This window comes from Salmo trutta, chromosome 7 (assembly GCF_901001165.1).
Source record: "Salmo trutta chromosome 7, fSalTru1.1, whole genome shotgun sequence".
NCBI classification, from domain to species: Eukaryota; Metazoa; Chordata; class Actinopteri; order Salmoniformes; family Salmonidae; genus Salmo; species Salmo trutta.
Window position 1 is genome coordinate 48957437 of NC_042963.1, and position 25579 is coordinate 48983015.

General features: G+C 44.1%; 1 protein-coding gene across 1 annotated transcript in view; it reads left to right on the forward strand.

Annotated features, from left to right (window-relative positions):
* Positions 1 to 24873, forward strand: part of LOC115197585 (alpha-1,3-mannosyl-glycoprotein 4-beta-N-acetylglucosaminyltransferase C-like) — a 38259-nt gene extending 13386 nt beyond the window's left edge. The window contains exons 3-5 of the mRNA XM_029759244.1: positions 23043 to 23185; positions 23265 to 23412; positions 23528 to 24873. Coding sequence (XP_029615104.1) covers positions 23043 to 23185; positions 23265 to 23412; positions 23528 to 24714 — 1478 coding nt within the window. The 3' untranslated portion in view covers positions 24715 to 24873. The remainder of the gene's footprint in view (positions 1 to 23042; positions 23186 to 23264; positions 23413 to 23527) is intronic.
* Positions 24874 to 25579: the final 706 nt, after the last annotated feature.

Here is a 25579-nt window from a genome sequence, read left to right on the forward strand (position 1 = left end):
CCCCTTTCCCTATACAACTGACTAGGTATCGACCCTTTCCCTATACAACTGACTAGGTATCCCCTTCCCTATACACTGACTAGGTATCCCCCTTTCCCTATACAACTGACTAGGTATCCCCTTTCCCTATACAACTGACTAGGTATCCCCCTTTCCCTATACAACTGACTAGGTATCCCCCTTTCCCTATACAACTGACTAGGTATCCCCCTTTCCCTATACAACTGACTAGGTATCCCTTTCCCTATACAACTGACTAGGTATCCCCCTTTCCCTATACAACTGACTAGGTGTCCCTTTCCCTATACAACTGACTAGGTATCCCCTTTCCCTATACAACTGACTAGGTATCCCCCCTTTCCCCTATACAACTGACTAGGTATCCCCCTTTCCCTATACAACTGACTAGGTATCCCCCTTTCCCTATACAACTGACTAGGTGTCCCTTTCCCTATACAACTGACTAGGTACCCCCCTTTCCCTAAACAACTGACTAGGTATCCCCCTTTCCCTATACAACTGACTAGGTATCCCCCTTTCCCTATACAACTGACTAGGTGTCCCTTTCCCTATACAACTGACTAGGTACCCCCCCTTTCCCTAAACAACTGACTAGGTATCCCCCTTTCCCTATACAACTGACTAGGTATCCCTTTCCCTATACAACTGACTAGCTACCCCCTTTCCCTACACAACTGACTAGGTATCCCCCTTTCCCTATACAACTGACTAGGTATCCTCATTTCCCTATACAACTGACTAGGTATCCCCCTTTCCCTATACAACTGACTAGGTATCCCCTTTCCCCTATACAACTAACTAGTATCCCCCTTTCCCTATACAACTGACTAGGTATCCCCCCTTTCCCTATACAACTGACTAGGTATCCCCTTTCCCTATACAACTGACTAGGTATCCCCCTTTCCCTATACAACTGGCTATGTATCCCCCTTTCCCTATACAACTGACTAGGTATCCCCTTTCCCTATACAACTGACTAGGTATCCCCTTTCCCTATACAACTGACTAGGTATCCCCCCTTTCCCTATACAACTGACTAGGAATCCCCCTTTCCCTATACAACTGACTAGGTATCCCCCATTCCCTATACAACTGACTAGGTATCCCCCTTTCCCTATACAACTGACTAGGTATCCCCTTTCCCTATACAACTGACTAGGTATGCCCCTTTCCCTATACAACTGACTAGGTATCCCCCTTTTCCCTATACAACTGACTAGGTATCCCCTTTCCCTATACAACTGACTAGCTATCCCCTTTCCCTACACAACTGACTAGGTATCCCCCTTTCCCTGTACAACTGACTAGGTATCCCCCTTTCCCTATACAACTGACTAGTATCCCCCTTTCCCTAGACACTGACTAGGTACCCCCTTTCCCTATACAACTGACTAGGTATCCCCTTTCCCTATACAACTGACTAGGTATCCCCCTTTCCCTATACAACTGACTAGGTATCCCCCTTTCCAAACAACTGACTAGGTACCCCCTTTCCTTATATAACTGACTAGGTATCCCCCTTTCCCTATACAACTGACTAGGTACCCCCCTTTCCCTATACAACTGACTAGGTATCGACCCTTTCCCTATACAACTGACTAGGTATCCCCCTTTCCCTTACAACTGACTAGGTATCCCCCTTTCCCTATACAACTGACTAGTTATCACCCTTTCCCTATACAACTGACTAGGTATCCCCCTTTCCCTAGACAACGGGACTAGGGATATCCCCTTTCCCTATACAACTGACTAGGTATTTCCCTATACAACTGACTAGGTATCCCCCTTTCCCTATACAACTGACTAGGTATCCCCCTTTCCTATACCAACTGACTAGGTATCCCCTTTCCCTATACAACTGACTAGGTATCCCCCTTTCCCTATACAACTGACTAGGTATCGACCCTTTCCCTATACAACTGACTAGGTATCCCCTTTCCCTATACAACTGACTAGGTATCCCCCTTTCCCTATACAACTGACTAGGTATCCCCTTTCCCTATACAACTGACTAGGTATCCCCCTTTCCCTATACAACTGACTAGGTGTCCCTTTCCCTATACAACTGACTAGGTACCCCCCTTTCCCTAAACAACTTGACTAGGTATCCCCCTTCCCTATACAACTGACTAGGTATCCCCCTTTCCCTATACAACTGACTAGGTGTCCCTTTCCCTATACAACTGACCTAGGTCACCCCCTTTCCCTAAACAACTGACTAGGTATCCCCCCTTTCCCTATACAACTGACTAGGTATCCCCTTTTCCCTATACAACTGACTAGCTAGTCCCTTTCCCTACACAACTGACTAGGATCCCCCTTTCCCTATACACCTGACTAGGTATCACCCTATACAACTGACTAGGTATCCCCCCTTTCCCTATACACTGACTAGGTACCCCCCCTTTCCCTATACAACTGACTAGGTATCCCCCTTCCCTATACAACTGACTAGGTATCACCCTTTCCCTATACAACTGACTAGGTATCACCCTTTCCCTATACAACTGACTAGGTATCCTTTTTCCCTGTACAACGACTAAGGTACCCCCCTTTCCTAAACACTGACTAGCATCCCCCTTTCCCTATACAACTGACTAGGTATCCCCCTTTCCCTATACAACTGACTAGCTATCCCTTTCCCTACACAACTGACTAGGTATCCCCTTTCCCTATACACTGACTAGGTATCCCCCTGTCCCTATACAACTGACTAGGTATCCCCCCTTTCCCTATACAACTGACTAGGTATCCCCCTTTCCCTATACAACTTGACTAGGTATCCCCCTTTACCTATACAACTGACTAGGTATCCCCCTTTCCCCATACAACTGACTAGGTATCCCCCTTTACCTATACAACTGACTAGGTATCCCCCTTTCCCTATACAACTGACTAGGTATCCCCCTTTCCCTATACAACTGACTAGGTATCCCCCTTTCCCTATACAACTGACTAGGTATCCCCCTTCCCTATGCAACTGACTAGGTATCCCCCTTTCCCTATACAACTGACTAGGCATCCCCCTTTCCCTATACAACTGACTAGGTATCCCCCTTTCCCTATACAACTGACTAGGTACCCCCCTTTCCCTATACAACTGACTAGGTATCCCCCTTTCCCTATACAACTGACTAAGTATCCCCCTTTCCCTATACAACTGACTAGGTATCCCCCTATATACAACTGACTAGGTACCCCCCTTTCCCTATACAACTGACTAGTACCCCCCTTTCCCTATACAACTGACTAGGTATCCCCCCTTTTCCTTACAACTGACTAGGAATCCCCCTTTCCCTATACACTGACTAGGTATCCCCCTTTCCCTATACAAATGACTAGGTATCCCCCTTTCCCTATACAACTGACTAGGTATCCCCCTTTCCCTATACAACTGACTAGGCATCCCCCTTTCCCTATACAACTGACTAGGTATCCCCCTTTCCCTATACAACTGACTAGGTACCCCCCTTTCCCCTATACAACTGACTAGGTATCCCCCTTTCCCTATACAACTGACTAAGTATCCCCCTTTCCCTATACAACTGACTAGGTATCCCCCTATACAACTGACTAGGTATCCCCCTTTCCCTATACAACTGACTAGGTACCCCCCCTTTCCCTATACAACTGACTAGGTATCCCCCTTTCCTTATACAACTGACTAGGAATCCCCCTTTCCCTATACAACTGACTAGGTATCCCCCTTTCCCTATACAAATGACTAGGTTTCCCCCTTTCCCTATACAACTGACTAGGTATCCCCCCTTTCCCTATACAACTGACTAGGTATCCCCCTTTCCCTATACAACTGACTAGGCATCCCCCTTTCCTTATACAACTGACTAGGTATCCCCCTTTCCCTATACAACTGACTAAGTATCCCAATTTCCCTATACAACTGACTAGGTATCCCCCTATACAACTGACTAGGTACCCCCCTTTCCCTATACAACTGACTAGGTATCCCCCTTTCCCTATACAACTGACTAGGGTACCCCCCTTTCCCTATACAACTGACTAGGTATCCCCCTTTCCCTATACAACTGACTAGGTACCCCCCCTTTCCCTATACAACTGACTAGGTATCCCCCTTTCCCTATACAACTGACTAGGTATCCCCTTTCCCTATACAACTGACTAGGTATCCCCCTTTCCCTATACAACTGACTAGGTCTCCCCCTTTCCCTATACAACTGACTAGGTACCCCCCTTTCCCTATACAACTGACTAGGTACCCCCCTTTCCCTATACAACTGACTAGGTACCCCCCTTTCCCTATACAACTGACTAGGTATCCCCCTTTCCCTATACAACTGACTAGGTATCCCTTCCCCCTTTCCCCTATACAAACTGACTAGGTACCCCCCTTTCCCTATACAACTGACTAGGTACCCCCCCTTCCCCTATACAACTGACCTAGGTATCCCCCCTTTCCCTATACAACTGACTAGGTATCCCCCTTTCCCTATACAACTGACTAGGTATCCCCCTTTCCCATAACAACTGACTAGGCATCCCCCTTTCCCTATACAACTGACTAGGCATCCCCCTTTCCTATACAACTGACTAGGTATCCCCCTTTCCCTATACAACTGACTAGGTATCCCCCTTTACCTATACAACTGACTAGGTATCCCCCTTTCCCTATACAACTGACTAGGTATCCCCCTTTCCCTATACAACTGACTAGGTATCCCCTTTCCCTATACAACTGACTAGGTCTCCCCCTTTCCCCATACAACTGACTAGGTATCCCCCTTTCCCTATACAACTGACTAGGTACCCCCCCTTTCACTATACAACTGACTTGGTATCCCCCTTTCCCTATACAACTGACTAGGTATCCCCCTTTCCCTATACAACTGACTAGGTACCCCGCTTTCCCTATACAACTGACTAGGTATCCCCCTTTCCCTATACAACTGACTAGGTACCCCCCATTTCCCTATACAACTGACTAGGTATCCCCCCTTTCCCTATACAACTGACTAGGTATCCACCCTTTTCCTATACAACTGACTAGGTATCCCCCTTTCCCTATCAAACTGACCAGGTATCCCCCTTTCCCTATACAACTGACTAGGTACCCCCCTTTCCCTATACAACTGACTAGGTATCCCCCTTTCCCTATACAACTGACTAGGTACCCCCCTTTCCCTATACAACTGACTAGGTATCCCCCTTCCCTATACAACTGACTAGGTACCCCCCTTTCCCTATACAACTGACTAGGTACCCCCCTTTCCCTATACAACTGACTAGGTACCCCCCTTTCCCTATACAACTGACTAGGTATCCCCCTTTCCCTATACAACTGACTAGGTATCCCCCCTTTCCCTATACAACTGACTAGGTACCCCCCCTTTCCCTATACAACTGACTAGGTACCCCCCTTTCCCTATACGACTGACTAGGTATCCCCGTTTCCCTATACAACTGACTAGGTATCCCCCTTTCCCTATACAACTGACTAGTTACCCCCCTTTCCCTATACAACTGACTAGGTATCCTCATTTCCCTATACAACTGACTAGGTATCCCCCTTTCCCTATACAACTGACTAGGTATCCTCATTTCCCTATACAACTGACTAGGTATCCCCCTTTCCCTATACAACTGACTAGGTATCCCCTTTCCCTATACAACTGACTAGGTATCCCCCTTTCCCTATACAACTGACTAGGTATCCCCCTTTCCCTATACAACTGACTAGGTATCCCCCTTTTCCTATACAACTGACTAGGTATCCCCCTTTCCCTATACAACTGGCTAGGTATCCCCCTTTCCCTATACAACTGACTAGGTATCCCCTTTCCCTATACAACTGACTAGGTATCCCCCTTTCCCTATACAACTGACTAGGTATCCCCCTTTCCCTATACAACTGACTAGGAATCCCCCCTTCCCTATACAACTGACTAGGTATCCCCCTTCCCTATACAACTGACTAGGTATCCCCCTTTCCCTATACAACTGACTAGGTATCCCCTTTCCCTATACAACTGACTAGGTATCCCCCCTTTCCCTATACAACTGACTAGGTATCCCCCCTTTCCCTATACAACTGACTAGGTATCCCCTTTCCCTATACAACTGACTAGCTATCCCCTTCCCTACACAACTGACTAGGTATCCCCCCTTTCCCTGTACAACTGACTAGGTATCCACCTTTCCCTATACAACTGACTAGGTATCCCCTTTCCCTATACAACTGACTAGGTATCCCCTTTCCCTATACAACTGACTAGGTATCCCCCTTTCCCTATACAACTGACTAGGTATCCCCTTTCCCTATACAACTGACTAGGTATCCCCCTTTCCCTATACAACTGACTAGGTATCCCCCTTTCCTTATATAACTGACTAGGTATCCCCCTTTCCCTATACAACTGACTAGGTATCCCCCTTTCCCTATACAACTGACTAGGTATCCCCCTTTCCCTATACAACTGACTAGGTATCCCCTTTCCCTATACAACTGACTAGGTATCTCCCTTTCCCTATACAACTGACTAGGTATCCCCTTTCCCTATACAACTGACTAGGTGTCCCTTTCCCTATACAACTGACTAGGTACCCCCCTTTCCCTAAACAACTGACTAGGTATCCCCCTTTCCCTATACAACTGACTAGGTATCCCCTTCCCTATACAACTGACTAGCTATCCCCTTTCCCTACACAACTGACTAGTATCCCCCTTTCCCTGTACACTGACTAGTATCCCCCTTTCCCTATAAACTGACTAGGTATCCCCTTTCCCTATACAACTGACTAGGTATCCCCCTTTCCCTATAGACAACTGACTAGTATCCCCCTTTCCTATACAACTGACTAGGTATCCCCCTTTCCCTATACAACTGACTAGGTATCCCCCTATACAACTGACTAGGTATCCCCCCTTTCCCTATACAACTGACTAGGTATCCCCCTTTCCCTATATAACTGACTAGGTATCCCCCTTTCCCTATACAACTGACTAGGTATCCCCCCTTTCCCTGTACAACTGACTAGGTATCCCCCTTTCCCTGTACAACTGACTAGGTATCCCCCCTTTACCTATACAACTGACTAGGTTTCCCCCTTTCCCTATACAACTGACTAGGTATCCCCCTTCCCTATACAACTGACTAGGTATCCCCCCTTTCCCTATACAACTGACTAGGTATCCCCCTTTCCCTATACAACTGACTAGGTATCCCCCTTTCCCTGTACAACTGACTAGGTATTCCCCCTTTCCCTATACAACTGACTAGGTATCCCCCTTTCCCTATACAACTGACTAGGTATCCCCCTTTCCCTATACAACTGACTAAGTATCCCCCCTTTCCCTATACAACTGACTAGTACCCCCCTTTCCCTATACAACTGACTAGGTACCACCCCCCTTTCCCTATACAACTGACTAGGTATCCCCCTTTCCCTATACAACTGACTAGGTATCCCCCCTTTCCCTATACAAACTGACTAGGCATCCCCTTCCCTATACAACTGACTAGGGTATCCCCCTGTCCCTATACAACTGACTAGGTATCCCCCTTTCCTATACAACTGACTAGGTATCCCCCTTTCCCTATACAACTGACTAAGTATCCCCTTTCCCTTCATAACACTGACTAGGTATCCCCCTATACAACTGACTAGGTACCCCCCCTTATCCCTATACACTGACTAGTACCCACCCTTTCCCTATACAACTGAATAGGTATCCCCCTTTCTCTATACAACTGACTAGGTATCCCCCTTTCCCTATACAACTGAACTAGGTATCCCCCTTTCCCTATACAACTGACTAGGTATCCCCCTTTTCCTATACCACTGACTAGGTATCCCCCTTTCCCTATAACAACTGACTAGGTATCCCCCTTTCCCTATACAACTGACTAGGTATCCCCCTTTCCCTATACAACTGACTAGGTATCCCCCTTTCCCTATACAACTGACTAGGTATCCCCCTTTCCTTATACAACTGACTAGGTAGCCCCTTTCCCTATACAAATGACTAGGTATCCCCCTTTCCCTATACAACTGACTAGGTATCCCCCTTTACCTATACAACTGACTAGGTATCCCCCTTTCCCTATACAACTGACTAGGTAATCCCCTTTCCCTATACAACTGACTAGGTATCCCCCTTTCCCTATACAACTGACTAGGTATCCCCCTTTCCCTATACAACTGACTAGGTATCCCCCTTTCCCTATACAACTGACTAAGTATCCCCTTTCCCTATACAACTGACTAAGTATCCCCTTTCCCTATACAACTGACTAGGTATCCCCCTATACAACTGACTAGGTACCCCCCTTTCCCTATACAACTGACTAGGTATCCCCCTTTCCCTATACAACTGATTAGGTATCCCCCTTTCCCTATACAACTGACTAGGTACCCCCCTTTCCCTATACAACTGACTAGGTATCCCCCTTTCCCTATACAACTGACTAGGTATCCCCCTTTCCCTATACAACTGACTAGGTATCCCCCTTTCCCTATACAACTGACTAGGTATCCCCCTTTCCCTGTATAACTGACTAGTTATCCCCTTTCCCTATACAACTGACTAGGTATCCCCCTTTACCTATACAACTGACTAGGTATCCCCCTTTCCCTATACAACTGACTAGGTATCCCCCTTTCCCTATACAACTGACTAGGTATCCCCCTTTCCCTATACAACTGACTAGGCATCCCCCTTTCCCTATACAACTGACTAGGTATCCCCCTTTCCCTATACAACTGACTAGGTATCCCCCTTTCCCTATACAACTGACTAAGTATCCCCTTTCCCTATACAACTGACTAGGTATCCCCCTATACAACTGACTAGGTACCCCCCTTTCCCTATACAACTGACTAGGTATCCCCCTTTCCCTATACAACTGACTAGGTATCCCCCTTTCCCTATACAACTGATTAGGTATCCCCCTTTCCCTATACAACTGACTAGGTACCCCCCTTTCCCTATACAACTGACTAGGTATCCCCTTTCCCTATACAACTGACTAGGTATCCCCCTTTCTCTATACAACTGACTAGGTATCCCCCTTTCCCTATACAACTGACTAGGTATCCCCCTTTCCCTATACAACTGACTAGGTATCCCCCTTTACCTATACAACTGACTAGGTATCCCCCTTTCCCTATACAACTGACTAGGTATCCCCCTTTCCCTATACAACTGACTAGGTATCCCCCTTTCCCTATACAACTGACTAGGTATCCCCCTTTCCCTATACAACTGACTAGGTATCCCCCTTTCCCTATACAACTGACTAGGTATCCCCCTTTCCCTATACAACTGACTAGGTATCCCCCTTTCCCTATACAACTGACTAGGTATCACCCTTTCCCTATACAACTGACTAGGTATCCTCATTTCCCTATACAACTGACTAGGTATCCCCCCTTCCCTATACAACTGACTAGGTATCCCCCTTTCCCTATACAACTGACTAGGTATCCCCCTTTCCCTATACAACTGACTAGGTATCCCCCTTTCCCTGTACAACTGACTAGGTATCCCCTTTCCCTATACAACTGACTAGGAATCCCCCTTTCCCTATACAACTGACTAGGTTTCCCTTTTCCCTATACAACTGACTAGGTATCCCCCTTTCCCTGTACAACTGACTAGGTATCCCCCTTTCCCTATACAACTGACTAGGTATCCCCCTTCCCTATACAACTGACTAGGTATCCACCCTTTCCCTATACAACTGACTAGGTATCCCCTTTCCCTATACAACTGACTAGGTATCCCCCTTTCCCTATACAACTGACTAGGTTTCCCCCTTTCCCTATACAACTGACTAGGTACCCCCTTTCCCTATACAACTGACTAGGTATCCCCCTTTCCCTATACAACTGACTAGGTACCCCCCTTTCCCTATACAACTGACTAGGTATCCCCTTTCCCTATACAACTGACTAGGTATCCCCTTTTCCCTATACAACTGACTAGGTATCCCCCTTTCCCTATACAACTGACTAGGTATCCCCCTTTCCCTATACAACTGACTAGGTACCCCCCTTTCCCTATACAACTGACTAGGTATCCCCTTTTCCCTATTATATTTATGGACAAACAAAAGCCACTAATAGCATCACACTTTAGGTGAATGCAGATGTGATTGTGATATCCTGAGGAGATTGTTATTCTTAATCTTATTTTGTCTCACTACCACTGGCAAGTTGTTGAAAAGCTTTTAAAACATTTGAATGATCACGTCAAGAGTTCAATTTGAGCAATCCCCATAGAATAGAAAAATGATGAGTGAATACAGATTTGTGCACTATGAATAACCAGCTCTTGAAGCTGTTTAAAGTGAGAATGAGGGGATACAGATATACATCTGCTAGAATGGAGAAACACTGATGTGGGCGAATGAACAATGTGCATTAAAGATTCATGCAAACAGCTGTTCTTCCTACAGGACAGACAACAGGAACCAAAGCCTGTGTGCTCACATTCCAGATCAGGGAGACAGAGAGAGGAAGTGGGGGGATGTTTGCACATCATTATAACACTGTATATAGCCATAATATGACATTTGAGATGTCTATTCCTTTTAAACTTGTGTATGTAATGTTTACTGTTCATTTTTAATTGTTTATTTCACTTTTGTTTATTATCTATTTCACTTGCTTTGGCAATGTAAACATATGTTTCCCATGCCAATAAAGCCCATTGAATTGAATAGGAGAGAGAGAATAAAAGAGAGAGAGAATAAAAGAGAGAGAATACACAACACAAAAACAAATAGAAAGGGAATAAGATAGAAAGGGACGGAAAGATTATCACCTGTCTGTCATCACCTGTCATCACCTGGCGGCTGATCAAAAGAGCCCATTGGCAGGCGGAGCACAGAATCCACTGGAGCCTCTTCTTTATGCCAAGCACCAGCTTCTCTGAGGTAGACAACACAAGAGTCTGGCTCCAGGCATGGAGTAGAGAGGAGGTGTGAGAAGGGAGGGAGTCCTAGCATTTTGGGGGTCCTAAGCAGATTTAGAGAGTTTGCAATTTTATAACTAATTTCACAGCAAGTTTGCTGCAATTCTACACATTTTGCCATAAGGTGGAGAAATATTTTTTGCTGTTTTTAAGATAATTTCCCACAATTCTACACATTTTGCCAGGACTTATGCCATGTTAATATGATATCTGTGTGAGACTAACTAACTGGGCACGTGCCTGGTGTGTCCAGTCAGTAATTTGAAAATGATTACTACAAGTTTAGATAGTCTAGTCAGCTAACTTACCAAAAATGGGATAATTGAGTTACTGCAAGTGTCGGGAACTGGAGTGTAGAATAAATGACCTGTCGGTTTGGAATGAGCTCTGTTTCCGTTCCTTTGTCAGGTTGAGTCATTCCAATTCTCTAATTCACACATGTTAATTAATGCACACTTGTGCATGTGCGAAATTGGACAAATACAAGCACCCACCAAATTTAATTATTATTATTTTCAAGTTATTGCGATTAACATTTCCCTTTTTCTTTTGAGACATTTTCAAAAACCACTCTGACTTCGTGGGATTTGTAAGAGGGGAGAGCCCTTGGTAGAAATCCACTCATCTCTCCAGGTAAGGAGAAGACCATTATCTTCCTGTGGAGAGGGAGGTCCAGAGCTTATCAGCATCTTCATCCTCCCTTCCAAAGTGCTCTTCTAGCTGAAGTAGAGAATAGTTTATGCCTACAGTCTTGATGGACTCAGTCCAGAAAGTGACACTGCTGAAACTGGGCCTGAGCTTGTGCTGAAACGCTACTACTGGGAAGAGAAGCACACCACAGAACCAATGAAATGGTCAACAAGATTTTCTCAAGAATATTTGGTTTTTGCTGAGAGTAGAGAGAGAGTAGAGAGAGAGTAGAGAGAGAGTAGAGAGAGAGAGAGTAGAGAGAGAGTAGAGAGAGGAGAGAGAGTGAGAGAGTGAGAGAGAGAGAGAGAGAGAGAGAGAGAGAGAGAGAGAGAGAGAGAGAGAGAGAGAGAGAGAGAGAGAGAGAGAGAGAGAGAGAGAGAGAGAGAGAGAGAGAGAGAGAGAGAGAGAGAGAGAGAGAGAGAGAGAGAGAGAGAGAGAGAGAGAGAGAGAGAGAGAGAGAGAGAGAGAGAGAGAGAGAGAGAGAGCTACTCTAAGTACAAACATGATGATTATTAAAGCCTCTCAAGTTCAAATTAATTCACCAATTAAATATCGGGTGGTATTAAATTATGTGCATTTTTAAGTACTGGCTTCTTCTCTCTTGTTTAAAGAGTCTGTCTACTTTGCAATCATATAGATAACTAAAGCTTTGATGTTTCAGACAGTTGTGATGTAGATTTCACACTTCATATGTACGTAGATGTGCATTGTGCAAGGTTATTTTCTTGACCCCATAAGTATAAAACACTCTCGCAGGTTTACCTCAAGTAAAATTAACACAAACCGAGTTTCTACACTTTTTAAGTGTACCAAAATCAGTCTTGGGGAAAAGGAAGCTTGGTGGCTTTTGAAGAATTAATAAGCCTGTCTCATTTAGATGTGTCTAGCGTCGCAGGCAGCCTCTGGAAGCCCCAGTTTCAGCCTCTGAAAGCCCCAGTTTAAATTTTTCTTGACAGTGCCTTTGATGATCACTGATAACGTAGCGAGACTCCCAGGGAGCGAAGCATCAACAATGCAGAGAGTCAGTGGAGACCAGCTCTACTGATCCTGGCTGCAGAGAGTCAGTGGAGACCAGCTCTACTGATCCTGACTGCAGAGTCAGTGGAGACCAGCTCTACGGATCCTGACTGCAGAGAGTCAGTGGAGACCAGCTCTACTGATCCTGACTGCTCTTTATTGTCTGGCCTCTCTCCAGCATCGCAGAGCCCATCAATGCCTTGGCTTAGCGCTCTCATAAACAGTCGTTATCACATAAATTACACATTCCCTTGTCACAACATCACTGGGAGCGAGTACATGTATGGCACCTTTCTCTTTTCTGCTTATGTGGACAATCTCCTACATCGCACCTTTGTCTTAGCTGGAGGTATGTACGTCTGACTCGTAGCATTCATTCACACATTCTCTGAAATCATCACTGACTGAGCTTTTTAAGTACTAGACAGGCTGCATCTCCTGTATGCCAGGTCTGGGGAACCACACAGTTCTGATGTGATATCTAAATGAGAAAAAAACATGTCCTAGACAGTCTACCTGTTGTCTGTCTGTGGACTCCCATCTGGCCTCAGGTGTACCAGAGCTGAACCTTCAGTGTTGCTCTTATTAATTTGAGTGATGCTGTTTTTACCCGGTGGTGAACCTGTGGGTGAACCCGGTTGTGAACCAGTTAGTGAACCAGTGGGTGAACCTGTGCGTTAACCTGTGGGTGAACCTGTGGGTGAACCTGTGGTGGAACCCGGTGGTGAACCTGTGGTGGAACCCGGTGGTGAACCTGTGGTGGAACCCGGTGGTGAACCTGTGGTGGAACCCGGTGGTGAACCTGTGGTTGAACCCGGTGGTGAATCTTTCAGTGAACCCGGTGGTGAACCAGTGCGTGAACCAGTGGGTGAACCTGTAGGTGAACCAATGGATGAACCTGTGGGTGAACCTGTGGTGGAACCCGGTGGTGAACTCGGTCGTGAACCTTTGGTGAACCTGTGGTGGAACCCGTGGGTGAACCTGTGGGTGAACCAGTTAGTGAACTTGTGGGTGAACCAGTTAGTGAACCTTTGGGTGAACCTGTGCATGAACATGTGGGTGAACCTGTGGTGGAACCCGATGGTGAACTTGTGGTTGAACCTGTGCATGAACATGTGGGTGAACCTGTGGTGGAACCCGGTGGTGAACCTGTGGGTGAACCTGTGCATGAACATGTGGATGAACCTTTGGGTGAACCTGTGGTGGAACCCGGTGGTGAACCTGGTGGTGAACCCGTGGGTGAACCTTTTAAGAGGCATACATAGGCAACCACAGCCCTGTTCACTTACATCTTACACTTTCCACACATTGTTACAAGGTTATACAACTGTTAGAAATTGTATTTAACCACATAACCTGTAGATTGATGCATTGAGCTGCATTTAGACTGAAATAGCAGAGCAATGAGCAAATTATCGACCGAAAGAAACCAATTAGAATTGATTTGGTGAGAACATGGGTAGACTTTTCGACCAGGCAGGCCTACAGAGGAGCAGATTGGGAACTAGACAGACAGGCCTACAGAGGAGCAGATTGGGAACTAGACAGACAGGCCTACAGAGGAGCAGATTAGGAACTAGACAGACAGGCCTACAGAGGAGCAGATTGGGAACTAGACAGACAGGCCTACAGAGGAGCAGATTGGGAACTAGACAGACAGGCCTACAGAGGAGCAGATTGGGAACTAGACAGACAGGCCTACAGAGGAGCAGATTAGGAACTAGACAGACAGGCTAGGCATGATAGAATGACTCCGGTTAATTGAGTCTGGCTGTTCAGTGCCAGTTAGTTGTTGGTGTCGTTTTGGCAGAGTTGGCTGTTAGGTTGCCTCATCATTCTCTGCAGAACTATTTGGCAGCCTTTCCTACAAGTAATCCTAGTAGGATAAAAGGGGATTGGGTTTTCCACACTTAGTTCCACCCAAACTGTGTTTGTGATGGCAAAGCAGACAGTGCGAGTTCTGTGGATACAGGACGGGTAGTATGGGGAATATCACCCCTTCATCAGTGTTCTACCAATAAATAACTGCTGCTGCCTGACACACTCTGATCCTGTCCCTGAACCTGTCCCTGAACCTGATCCTGTCCCTGATCCTGTCCCTGATGCTGATCCTGTCCCTGATCCTGATCCTGTCCCTGAACCTGATCCTGTCCCTGATCCTGATCCTGTCCCTGATCCTGAACCTGATCCTGTCCCTGATCCTGATCCTGTCCCTGATCCTATCCCTGAACCTGATCCTGTCCCTGAACCTGATCCTGTCACTGATCCTGATCCTGTCCCTGATTCTGATCCTGATCCTGAACCCAACTCAGATACTTCTGCTACTACATCCCTTCACATCCCTCAGTCTGTCATTCTGTCTGTTCATAGGTTTCCTGGAAAGATGACATGTTCACCCCTCCTGTCATCTGAGCCACTGTGTCTCTGTGTCCTAGAGCAGCGTCTCCCTGCAGCCTCACTACCCAGCTACAATAGAGGGGGTTGGGTCTGGTGTCACCAACCCCCTGTGTGATTAATCAACACTGCCTGTTGGAAACAATTGTATATAACGATGTTCATCAGTCATTACATCATTTTTTTTCTTTACCTGTACCACTGAGATCAACCCTGCAGGACCCACTTATTGATGCTACCTTACAATTACTCTAGTTTGTCTCTATAGTGACCACATCTAATCAAGACCTGTATTCTGCATCATTGAATCTTCACCTACTCTCTCCTGAAATGTTAACCTCAAGACTGTAGTGATTTTTATTGGTATTTTTGGGTTGTAAACACTAACAAAACATGCCCAGTGAATTTGACTACAAGGTAGTATAAGGGAGGGAAGTGAGGTGCTTACAAGACAATATGCTTGTGAATACAGGTTTTATTTGACATGGGCAGGGAACATTACACAACGTGTCAGTGTTCACATCAATGTCAATGTGATGGATTTAGCAAAAGTTGTCATTTTCATCTGTAATAATATCTTACCTAATAATGTTCTTCCCTGTTGTATCTACAGCCATTCTCTCATATGTAAAATCATTTGAAATTAAATGAAAAATCTAAATAACAGATTTTCCCACAGTCTGATATCACCCCTATTCTCTTCTTGGCATTTGTGCAACAACACACACTGTCACGTCTCCAGAATGATCCATGGCAAGTATGGTCCCTCAGGGCATTATTGACTTGTCACAAGAGGGCTATTCGTCATTGGAAATGGGACTCAGACTAGCTGGATAGTTCCCAATCCTCCTCCTGGTGCAACTCTGACAGACAGTCATCACGCTGGGAAAGTCTCCAGCAATATCATATTCCACAGCCTGATGGCCCAGGGCCTCAAGCAACTGGAATAATGCAATAATAGGGGATTGATTATATCTACGCTGGAGACCAGACTGAGCAGTGACCTCAGTCAAATGTGTTGTGAGTAGAGTACCCACCCACATGCCAAGATGCGACTCACCTCCCATCGATGCTTATTGGGCCAATGGATGATTCATGAGACAAATACATCAACAATTGAGCAATTTTGTTCTGGGTGCCGAGATTAACGATTGAGTAAACAATTTTAAAAAAAAACGTAATTTCAACGTACTGTAGAAAAGTGGGCCATTTTTGGTTGACACAGTCAGATTTCAACCTTTATTCACCCAGTCAAAAGGACCGGCAGAAGTTTGTTGAATTCCCAATGTGTTATCACTATGTTTTCAACCATCTAAAAGCACAACCAAATTCAAATGGGAATACAATATCAGATGTTTTGTATTTATACAGCAACTTAATGTGTTACCACTGTGCTTCATCTAGCAGAACCAAATGACCTGGATGGCAGTTGAGATTACATTACAAGTACATAGTGCAAGTGATCAATGCTGTTGGAGATTCTGACATATTTATATTGTGAAGATCTCCACAGAGCTGCGACCTTTGCATGCTATTTTGACCATGTATGCTTTCTATGATTACATAAGACTTTTATAGTTACAGTAACCTCAAGATGTGGCCATGAATAAGTTACTCATTTTAAGGTTGTTACATTAGTTTGTAAGATAGCCTTAACTTTAGACTATCTACTGTATTACAAAAGTCATATTGAATTGTGATACATTGACTATGCAACCAAATATCAACATTTAAAGGAGATGTGCATTCTGAAAGTATTCAGACCCCTTGACTTTTTCCACATTTTGTTACGTTACAGCTTTATTCCAAAGTGTGAGGAGCTCACGCTTCACTAAACCCCATACAACCCCATTATCTGGCTGTTCCTAAGACATGCTACTGATGTGTATCAGACACACGCTGTTCCCACATGATACCACTAAAGGAAAGCTGATTAATTACTCCCTGTACCTTTTGAGGTTGGTCCTGATAAGTATCTATTTCACCCTGCCTAGGGAGAGATAGCAGTGTTTTCTCTCTCCATCCCCCCTCTTCTTTATTTTACCAGGCAAGTCAGTTAAGAAACAAATTCTTATTTACAGTGACGGACTACTCCGGCCAAACCCGGACGACGCTTGGCCAATTGTGCACCGCCCTATGGGACTCCCAATCACGGCCGGATGTGATACAGCCTGGATTCGAACCAGGCACTATAGTGACGCCTCTTGCACTGAGATGCAGTGGTTTAGACTTTTGCGCCACTCACAATACCCCATAATGAATAAGTGAAAACAGGTTTTTAGAAATGTTTGCAAATGTATTACAAATAAAAAACAGAAATACCTTATTTACATAAGTATTCAGACCCTTTGCTATGAGTCTCGAAATTGAGCTCAGGTGCATCCTGTTTCCATTGATCATCCTTGAGATGTTTCAAAAACTTGATTGGAGTCCACCTGTGGTAAATGCAATTGATTGGACATGATTTGGAAAGGTACACACCTGTTTATATAAGTACCCACAGTTTACAGCGCATGTCAGAGTAAAAACCAAGCCATGAGGTTGAAAGAATTGTCCGTAGAGCTCCGAGACAGGATTGTGTCGAGGCACAGATCTGGGGAAGGGTACCAAAACATTTCTGCAGCAATGAAGGTCCCCAAGAACACAGTGGCCTCCATCATTCTTAAATGGAAGAAGTTTGGAACCACCTAGATTTTTCCTAGAGCTTGGCCACCTGGCCAAACTGAGCAATCGGGGGAGAAGGGCCTTGGTTAGGAAGGTGACCAAGAAACCAATGGTCACTCTGACAGAGCACCAGAGTTACTCTGTGGAGATGTGAGAACCTTCCAAAAGGACAACCATCTCTGCACCACTCGACCAATCAGGCCTTTATGATAGAGTGGCCAGATGGAAGCCACTCCTCAGTAAAAGACACATGACAGCCCGCTTGGAGTTTGCCAAAAGGCACCTAAAGGACTCAGACCATGAGAAACAAGATTCTCTGGTCTGATGAAACCAAGATTGAACTATTTAGCCTTAATGCCAAGCATAACGCCTGGAGGAAACCTGGTACCATCCCTACGGTGAAGCATGGTGGTGGCAGCGTCATGCTGTGGGGATGTTTTTCAGCAGCAGGGATTGGGAGACTAGTTAGGATCGGGGGAAAGATGAGCGGAGCAAAGTACAGAGAGATCCTGGATGAAAGCCCGGTCAGGACCTCAGACTAGGACAAAGTTTCACCTTCCAACAGGACAACAACCCTAAGCACACAGCCAAGACAACGCAGGAGTGGCTTCGGGACTAGTCTCTGAAGGTCCTCGAGTGGCCCAGCCAGAGCCCGGACTTGAACCCGGTCAAACATCTCTGGAGAGAACTAAAAATAGCTGTGCAGCGACGCCCCCCATGCAACCTGACATAGCTTGAGAGGATCTGCAGATAAGAATGGGAGAAACTCAACAAATACAGGTGTGGTAAGCTTGTAGCGTCATATCCAAGAAGATTCGAGGCTGTAATCGCTGCCAAGGTTGCTTCAACAAAGTACTGAGTAAAGGGTCTGAATACTTATCTAAATGTGATATTTCCGGGGGGGTTTTATATACATTTTCAAAAAATTCTAAGAACTTGTTTTTGCTTTGTAATTATGGAGTATTGTGTGTAGATTGATGAGGAGAAAAAAACAATTATCAATTTTAGAGTAAGGCTGTAACGTAACAAAATGAGGAAAAAGTCAAGGGGTCTGAATACTTTCTGAATGCATTGTATCTAATGCTTGGATAGTTTCATCTGAGCTACTGGCTTAATCTTATTTTTTTACCTTTATTTTTGGTTTAGTTGGAGATGTGAATCCAACATATCATTTGATAACTTGTTGACAAGTTAATAGGCTATTTACTGTATTTGCAAAAGTGATATTGAGTTGTGTTTGGTTGTCAACACAACAAAATATCAACATTTGAAGGAGATGTATATTTTGTGCCAGTGACCTAGTGTGATTTTAACTCCAGTTTGTCTACAAATATATAATTGATATGTTGCATTCATGTCTCCATCTCAACCAAAAATCTAAGTTAAAGAAAAGGACATCAAATCTAACTTTAAATGCACATTTAATAAAGTTTTATTTGATTTAGTCCTATTCTTTAACTTAGATGTTGGTTGAAATGAATCCAACATATTCATTATTAAAGGAAAATTCCTCCCAAAACTATATTTTGGGATTCGTTTCATTAGTCCATTGTTGCCATAGTTCTAACATGTTTTGCTTGACAGCAATGACGTTTTCAAGATATGTAACTTTCAAATTACAGAAATAATCCATTTATGATGTATGTATGATCAAATTCAACACATTTCATACAGGGTTTGTCTATGTTGAAAATTGGTTCCCATGATGACATAATTAAGTGGTTGAAATTTCACTTTTTGCAAAAGGAGGGTCCTCCCATTCCTCCTCAGAGGAGCCTCCACTGATATGTTTAGTGTTAAATAATATACACATTTTCTCTAAGTCTCTTTAGGTCAAAATGTTTCACAGAGCTCTAGCTTGGCTTCCTGAACTCGTTAGGAACTCGCCTTTCATCTCAGTCTATGGCAAACAGAAAGTGTTTTTTGGTTTAAAATCTATTAATTATTTTAGATGAATGGCTATAAATCTCGGGATGTGCTACAATGTAACGATAGTATTCTTTGTCAGTGGCTGAGCTGTAGGAGCCAAGAGTTGATGGACAGTCGGAAGAGTGAATGAAATGGTAGGTGGGACATCCCAGCTTCAAGTGGTTTCAGATTTCACATACTACTTCACACAGGTACAGAAAAAAATGACTGTGTCCGTGGGAACCAGGCGTTTTGCTCAATGCAAGCCATTTTGATCTACATGTCGATTTTTAAGCGAAAATGACGGTCGGAATCGGTACCAGAAAGGACACCTTATATCTAAGAGGTTTTAATAAAGGAATCCTGTGGCTACATACGTATTGGCCAGCAAATCTCAGCTGCATTTCCAGCTCCTCATACCTGTGTGCATGTCTGATGGATATATCCATATCATTTGGAAAAAGTACCCCATCTTCCTTCCCTATTTCCTCTTCTTTGTTGTTTCAATAGTCATTGCTTTTGTTATTAGTGACGTTATGAATGTTTTCCCCGAGACACAATAAAACAAACTGAAATGTCCACTAACACCCATGACCCAGATCATGGATTTCTCCCTCCTCCAGCTGAGCTCTGACAGCCCCACACACACAAGAGGAGAGAAAGAGCAGGCCAGGCTCAGTGCCCATCATCACTCATCCTGAACACCAGGCAATAATCCTCCATGCATTTCCAATCTGAGACAGAATGAAACAAGGTGACAAAATGGACTCCACAGTCCGTCACAGCCCAGCAGCACTGAGCTAGGAGGGAAATGTGAGAGGACACTCAATGACACCATAACCATATTTAGCATCACTGCCATTTGGAAGGAGAGAGACGTGACCATTTTTTATGGACTGCTATAGCTGAGTGAATAAATGGCTTAGCTTTATGTACACCATGATCATATGTTGAATATCATATTTTAAGGCTATGGATAATAACAGTCATCATCCAGTCAATAAGGGCCTCATAGATCAAGTAGCTGACTGGGCTGGTTGAAGAGATTGGTGTCACATGATGGCTACTTGTCATTTTTACAGGGTAAATGTGACTGTAATTTGTAGTATAATTTTGTATTTTTAGTGTTGGATTTGATGAAATTGTAGGTTTAAGACCAGTGAAGCTCTTCTGTGGCTGGCTGGTTGCAGTGCTTCAGCCCACACTGTAACATTACATTAATGTGCTGAAGACTACACACAGTGTTGGGCATGAATATTTGAAGAGGCCGGTCCAAAGCTTGGAGAACTTTAAACTTGACTCACTGGTCCCCATGTTTGACAAGGCAACAACAAGTTGGCTGATGCAGAAACAGACTGGCGCCTAGGCTGCATGTTACCTGAATGTTGTCATCAAACAAATGAACAATAGTGTTTACCAAAATGGCTTTGTTGTACAACACACCCGCTTATTAAAATGGCATCTCATTAGCCGCATTGAGCAGCCGTTTTACATAAGATTAATTGGCTTTTTTGAAAGCACTTTTTCTTCATTATCATTCTGTGTTGCAAATGGATTCACTCGAACAGCGATGTATATTCATATTAATTTTACAGGAAGTTTGGATATTGTTAGAAAATGAGCCAAAGGTGGACCTCGACTGGTGTGCTGGCAGTTAGTTGTCTGTAAAGAATATATTCACCTCTTCAATAATATGTTTTTTTTATGGGACGAGTACGATCAATTTGTTCCTGTCAGCATACATCCATCTCAGAGGCTGTTTATACTGTACATTACATAAAATGTTCATTTGTAATCAGCCACCCCTGCAATAGCACAGCTCATATTTCTACCAATATACTGCAGGTCTGTCAGCAACACTTCCAGGTACACCAACCTCTCTCCCACTTCTGTCCTGTATTGGGGAACAATATGCTCCTATTGAATAAGGCTTTTGATCCAAGCTGCTTCCAGAGTGAAAGCTCTCTGAGTATTTACCTTTAAGATCAGAAGGAAACATGAAAGGCTTTGTGGTTCCATCAGTGGTGAGCGTAACGAGGACGGGAGAAATGATTCATGTGTAAGCGAGCCTCTCCCAGGCCCTTCTCAGTAGTTTGCACTTTGACCCAGATTAGCACTCTGCCAGAGGCCCACTGGGAATGGCTGGAGATGGAGGGCTGTACAACACACTGTACAAGTGTGTGTATGTCTCAGCGCACACACATGCACAACACACAGTACATTACATGTATACATATGCATATCACCGATCCTCCGCCAAGTTTCACAGAGCGTGCGAGACCTGGAGAGGCCTACAAGCCACAGTGTCTCGTAACCACTGTGACATTTGGAGGAGGATCAGTGATGATCTGGGGGTGCTTCAGCAAGGCTGGAATTGGGCAGATTTGTCTTTGTGAAGGACGCATGAATCAAGCCACGTACAAGGTTGTCCTGGAAGAAAACTTGCTTCCTTCTGCTCTGACAATGTTCCCCAACTCTGAGGATTGTTTTTTCCAGCAGGACAATGCTCCATGCCACACAGCCAGGTCAATCAAGGTGTGGATGGAGGACCTCCAGATCAAGACCCTGTCATGGTCAGCCCAATCTCCAGACCTGAACACCATTGAAAACCTCTGGAATGTGATCAAAAGGAAAACGGATGGTCACAAGCCATTAAACAAAGCCGAGCTGCTTGAATTTTTGCGCCAGGAGTGGCATAAAGTCCCTTAACATCAATGTGAGAGACTGGTGGAGAGCATGCCAAAATGCATGAAAGCTGTAATTGAAAATCAGGGTTATTCCATCAAATATAGATTTTGAACTCTTCCTAAGATAAAACATTAGTATTTTGTTGTTTAAAAATAAATATAAACTTATTTTCACATTTTATTATTATTTTGACCAGCTGTCATTTTCTGCAAATAAATGCTCTAAATGACAATATTTTTATTTGGAATTTGGAAGAAATGTTGTCAGTAGTTTATAGAATAAAACAAAACTGTTCATTTTACCCAAACACATACCTATAAACACTAAAACCAGAGAAACTGATAATTTTGCAGTAGTCTCTTAATTTTTTCCAGAGCTGTACATACCTTACATATGCATACATGCACTGCTGATTTCAAACAAGCACATCAAAAAACACATGGTACAGGCAGTTCTGTGTACGCACTCACATAGACATACTGTACATTCAAGAAAACTGGATTGACTTTACGGGGATGTAGATCAATAATACCTACCTACTCAGACAGTCTTTTGCGAATGAAAACTACCAATATGTTCAAACAACTTGCTTTAGGGGATTAAATAAAAATCTTCCAGTGAGCTCTACAGGAAATCTGTGCGCATCAAGGATATCTTTTGCTTTAACTGATTAGGCTGTTTTAATGTTGTTGTTTCTCTTCCCCAGTGACTGTCACCATCATGAAGCTGGTGTGGAAGTCCCTGGACAAGATGAGGTGTTTCCGTAAACGCTCCACCATCCCCTTCCTGGGGGTCCTGATCACCTGTCTCCTCTTCTTCAATCTCTACATGGAGGATGGATACATGATGGTAGGCTGTCTCTGGATCTTTCTTCCTATGATGTCATATTTGTATTTTACATTTAAGTAACAATGCTGTCGTTTTTTAGGAGGCGGGTAAAAAACCGCTGAGAGAGACACCAATGCATCCTTCAAACACTGAGAGATATGTTCACACCTTCAGAGACCTCACTAATTTCTCTGGAACCATAAACGTCACATATCGTTACCTCGCTGGGAACCCACTGCCTCGAAAGAGTAAATGTACCTTTTAATATACCTGTAGATACACATGTATTTCATCCTGAAAGGCATTTATTTGTCTTTTTTATTATTATTATTTATATAGTCATATCAATGTTTGTCTTTACAGAATATCTAACCATTGGATTGTCATCCGTCAAAAGAAAAAAAGGGAATTACCTCATGGAGACGATCAAATCCATTTTTGACCAGTCCAGTTATGAGGAGCTGAAAGAGATTGTGGTGGTGGTCCACCTGGCAGACTTTGACCTGGCCTGGTGTGAAAACCTGGTGCAGGACATCTCCAGGAAGTTTGCCCACCACATCATCGCTGGGCATCTCCTGGTGATCCATGCCCCTGAGGAGTACTATCCATCACTGGATGGGCTAAAAAGGAACTACAATGACCCAGATGACAGGGTACGATTCCGCTCCAAGCAGAACGTGGACTACGCCTTTCTACTCAACTTCTGCACCAACCTCTCTGATTTCTACATGATGCTGGAGGATGATGTGCGCTGCTCACGGAACTTTCTGACATCCCTGAAGAAGGTGGTCACCTCCAGGGAAGGCTCCTACTGGGTGATGCTGGAGTTCTCCAAGCTTGGCTACATAGGGAAGCTCTACCACTCAAGAGACCTGCCACGCCTGGCCCACTTCCTGCTCATGTTCTACCAGGAGATGCCCTGTGACTGGCTCCTCATTCACTTCCGGGACCTGCTTGCCCAGAAAGATGTGATCCGCTTCAAGCCCTCCTTGTTCCAGCACATGGGCTACTACTCCTCATATAAAGGGGCAGAGAACAAGTTGAAGGATGATGACTTTGAAGAAGACTCCATTGATATCCCTGACAACCCTCCTGCTAGCCTGTACACAAACATTCATGTATTTGAAAACTATGACGCCACCAAGGCTTATAGCAGCGTGGACGAATACTTTTGGGGGAAACCCCCTTCTACCGGAGACTTCTTTGTTATAGTCTTTAACAAATCAACTAAAATCAGCAAGATAAAAATCGTGACAGGAACGGACGATCGTCAGAACGATATCCTGCACCATGGAGCTCTGGAAGTAGGAGAGAAGCTGGTGGGGACAAAGAGAGGAAGGCAGTGTTCTTCCTACATCACGTTAGGGGAGTTTAAATATGGAAACATTGAGGTTCAAGACGTGGACCACAAGATTGCCTTTGACATTGAGTGTGTTCGTATTGTGGTGACTGCCAGTCAGAAAGAATGGCTGATCATTAGGACTATAAGTCTGTGGACTACACAACCTCCCAGTCAATGGGACACCGAGGGTCCATACCATTTAGACTAAAGCTTTTTATTCATGTGCCTATTAATTTAGATTGATTATATGTTGGATGCTCTATGGTTTATTTTATTATCCATTATATTTGACATACAGTACATTTTTGAGGATTTGAAAGTTAATTGGGTTGTCAACGTTGTATTTTTGTTATAAAATAAAATGCAGACAAATGTGTTTCCATTTGTAAAAGAGTACTTATCAAAAATAGTGATTTTCACAGTTTTACAGAAAATACCATCTCTATCATGACAAACCGTTCATAAACCAGTCAATATCTAATTTGCAGAGGAATGACCTGTGATTGCTTTTCTTCATATGTTTTCTCAATAGCCGATATATAGCAGCCATGTATTTAATGTTGCAGCAATTATAGTGACACAAGTGTGTTTTAAGATGACTGTGTTATTTCATTGTCAAGTGGAGAACAAAACACTTGTTTTTTCCCATCTTCAGAGGAGCTGTGATACAGTCCAAATCACTCTGAGGAATGAGGTAGAGCTTTCTACATGTACAGTATTGACTTCGGTGAATTGGGTGCTGTGTGGCCCTCTTTTCCTGGAATTACATTAAACATTTTCTCTAAAAAAAAAAACAACCAACAACACCTTAGTGAAGCTCTTGAGCATTGGTTGAACAGTGGAATGGCTGGAATGGAATAAATGGAACGGAGTCAAATGTGTGGTTTCCATATGTTTGATATATTTGATACCATTTAATTTATTCCATTCCAGCCATTAAAATGAGCCTGTCCTCCTATAGCTCCTCCCACCAGCCTCCGCTGGTTGAACATCTCTTTGAAGAACTGCATCATTTGTGGGGTATTGTGTTCTACTTAGACCAAGAGAGGAGAGTAGTGCCCCCTACTGGTTCT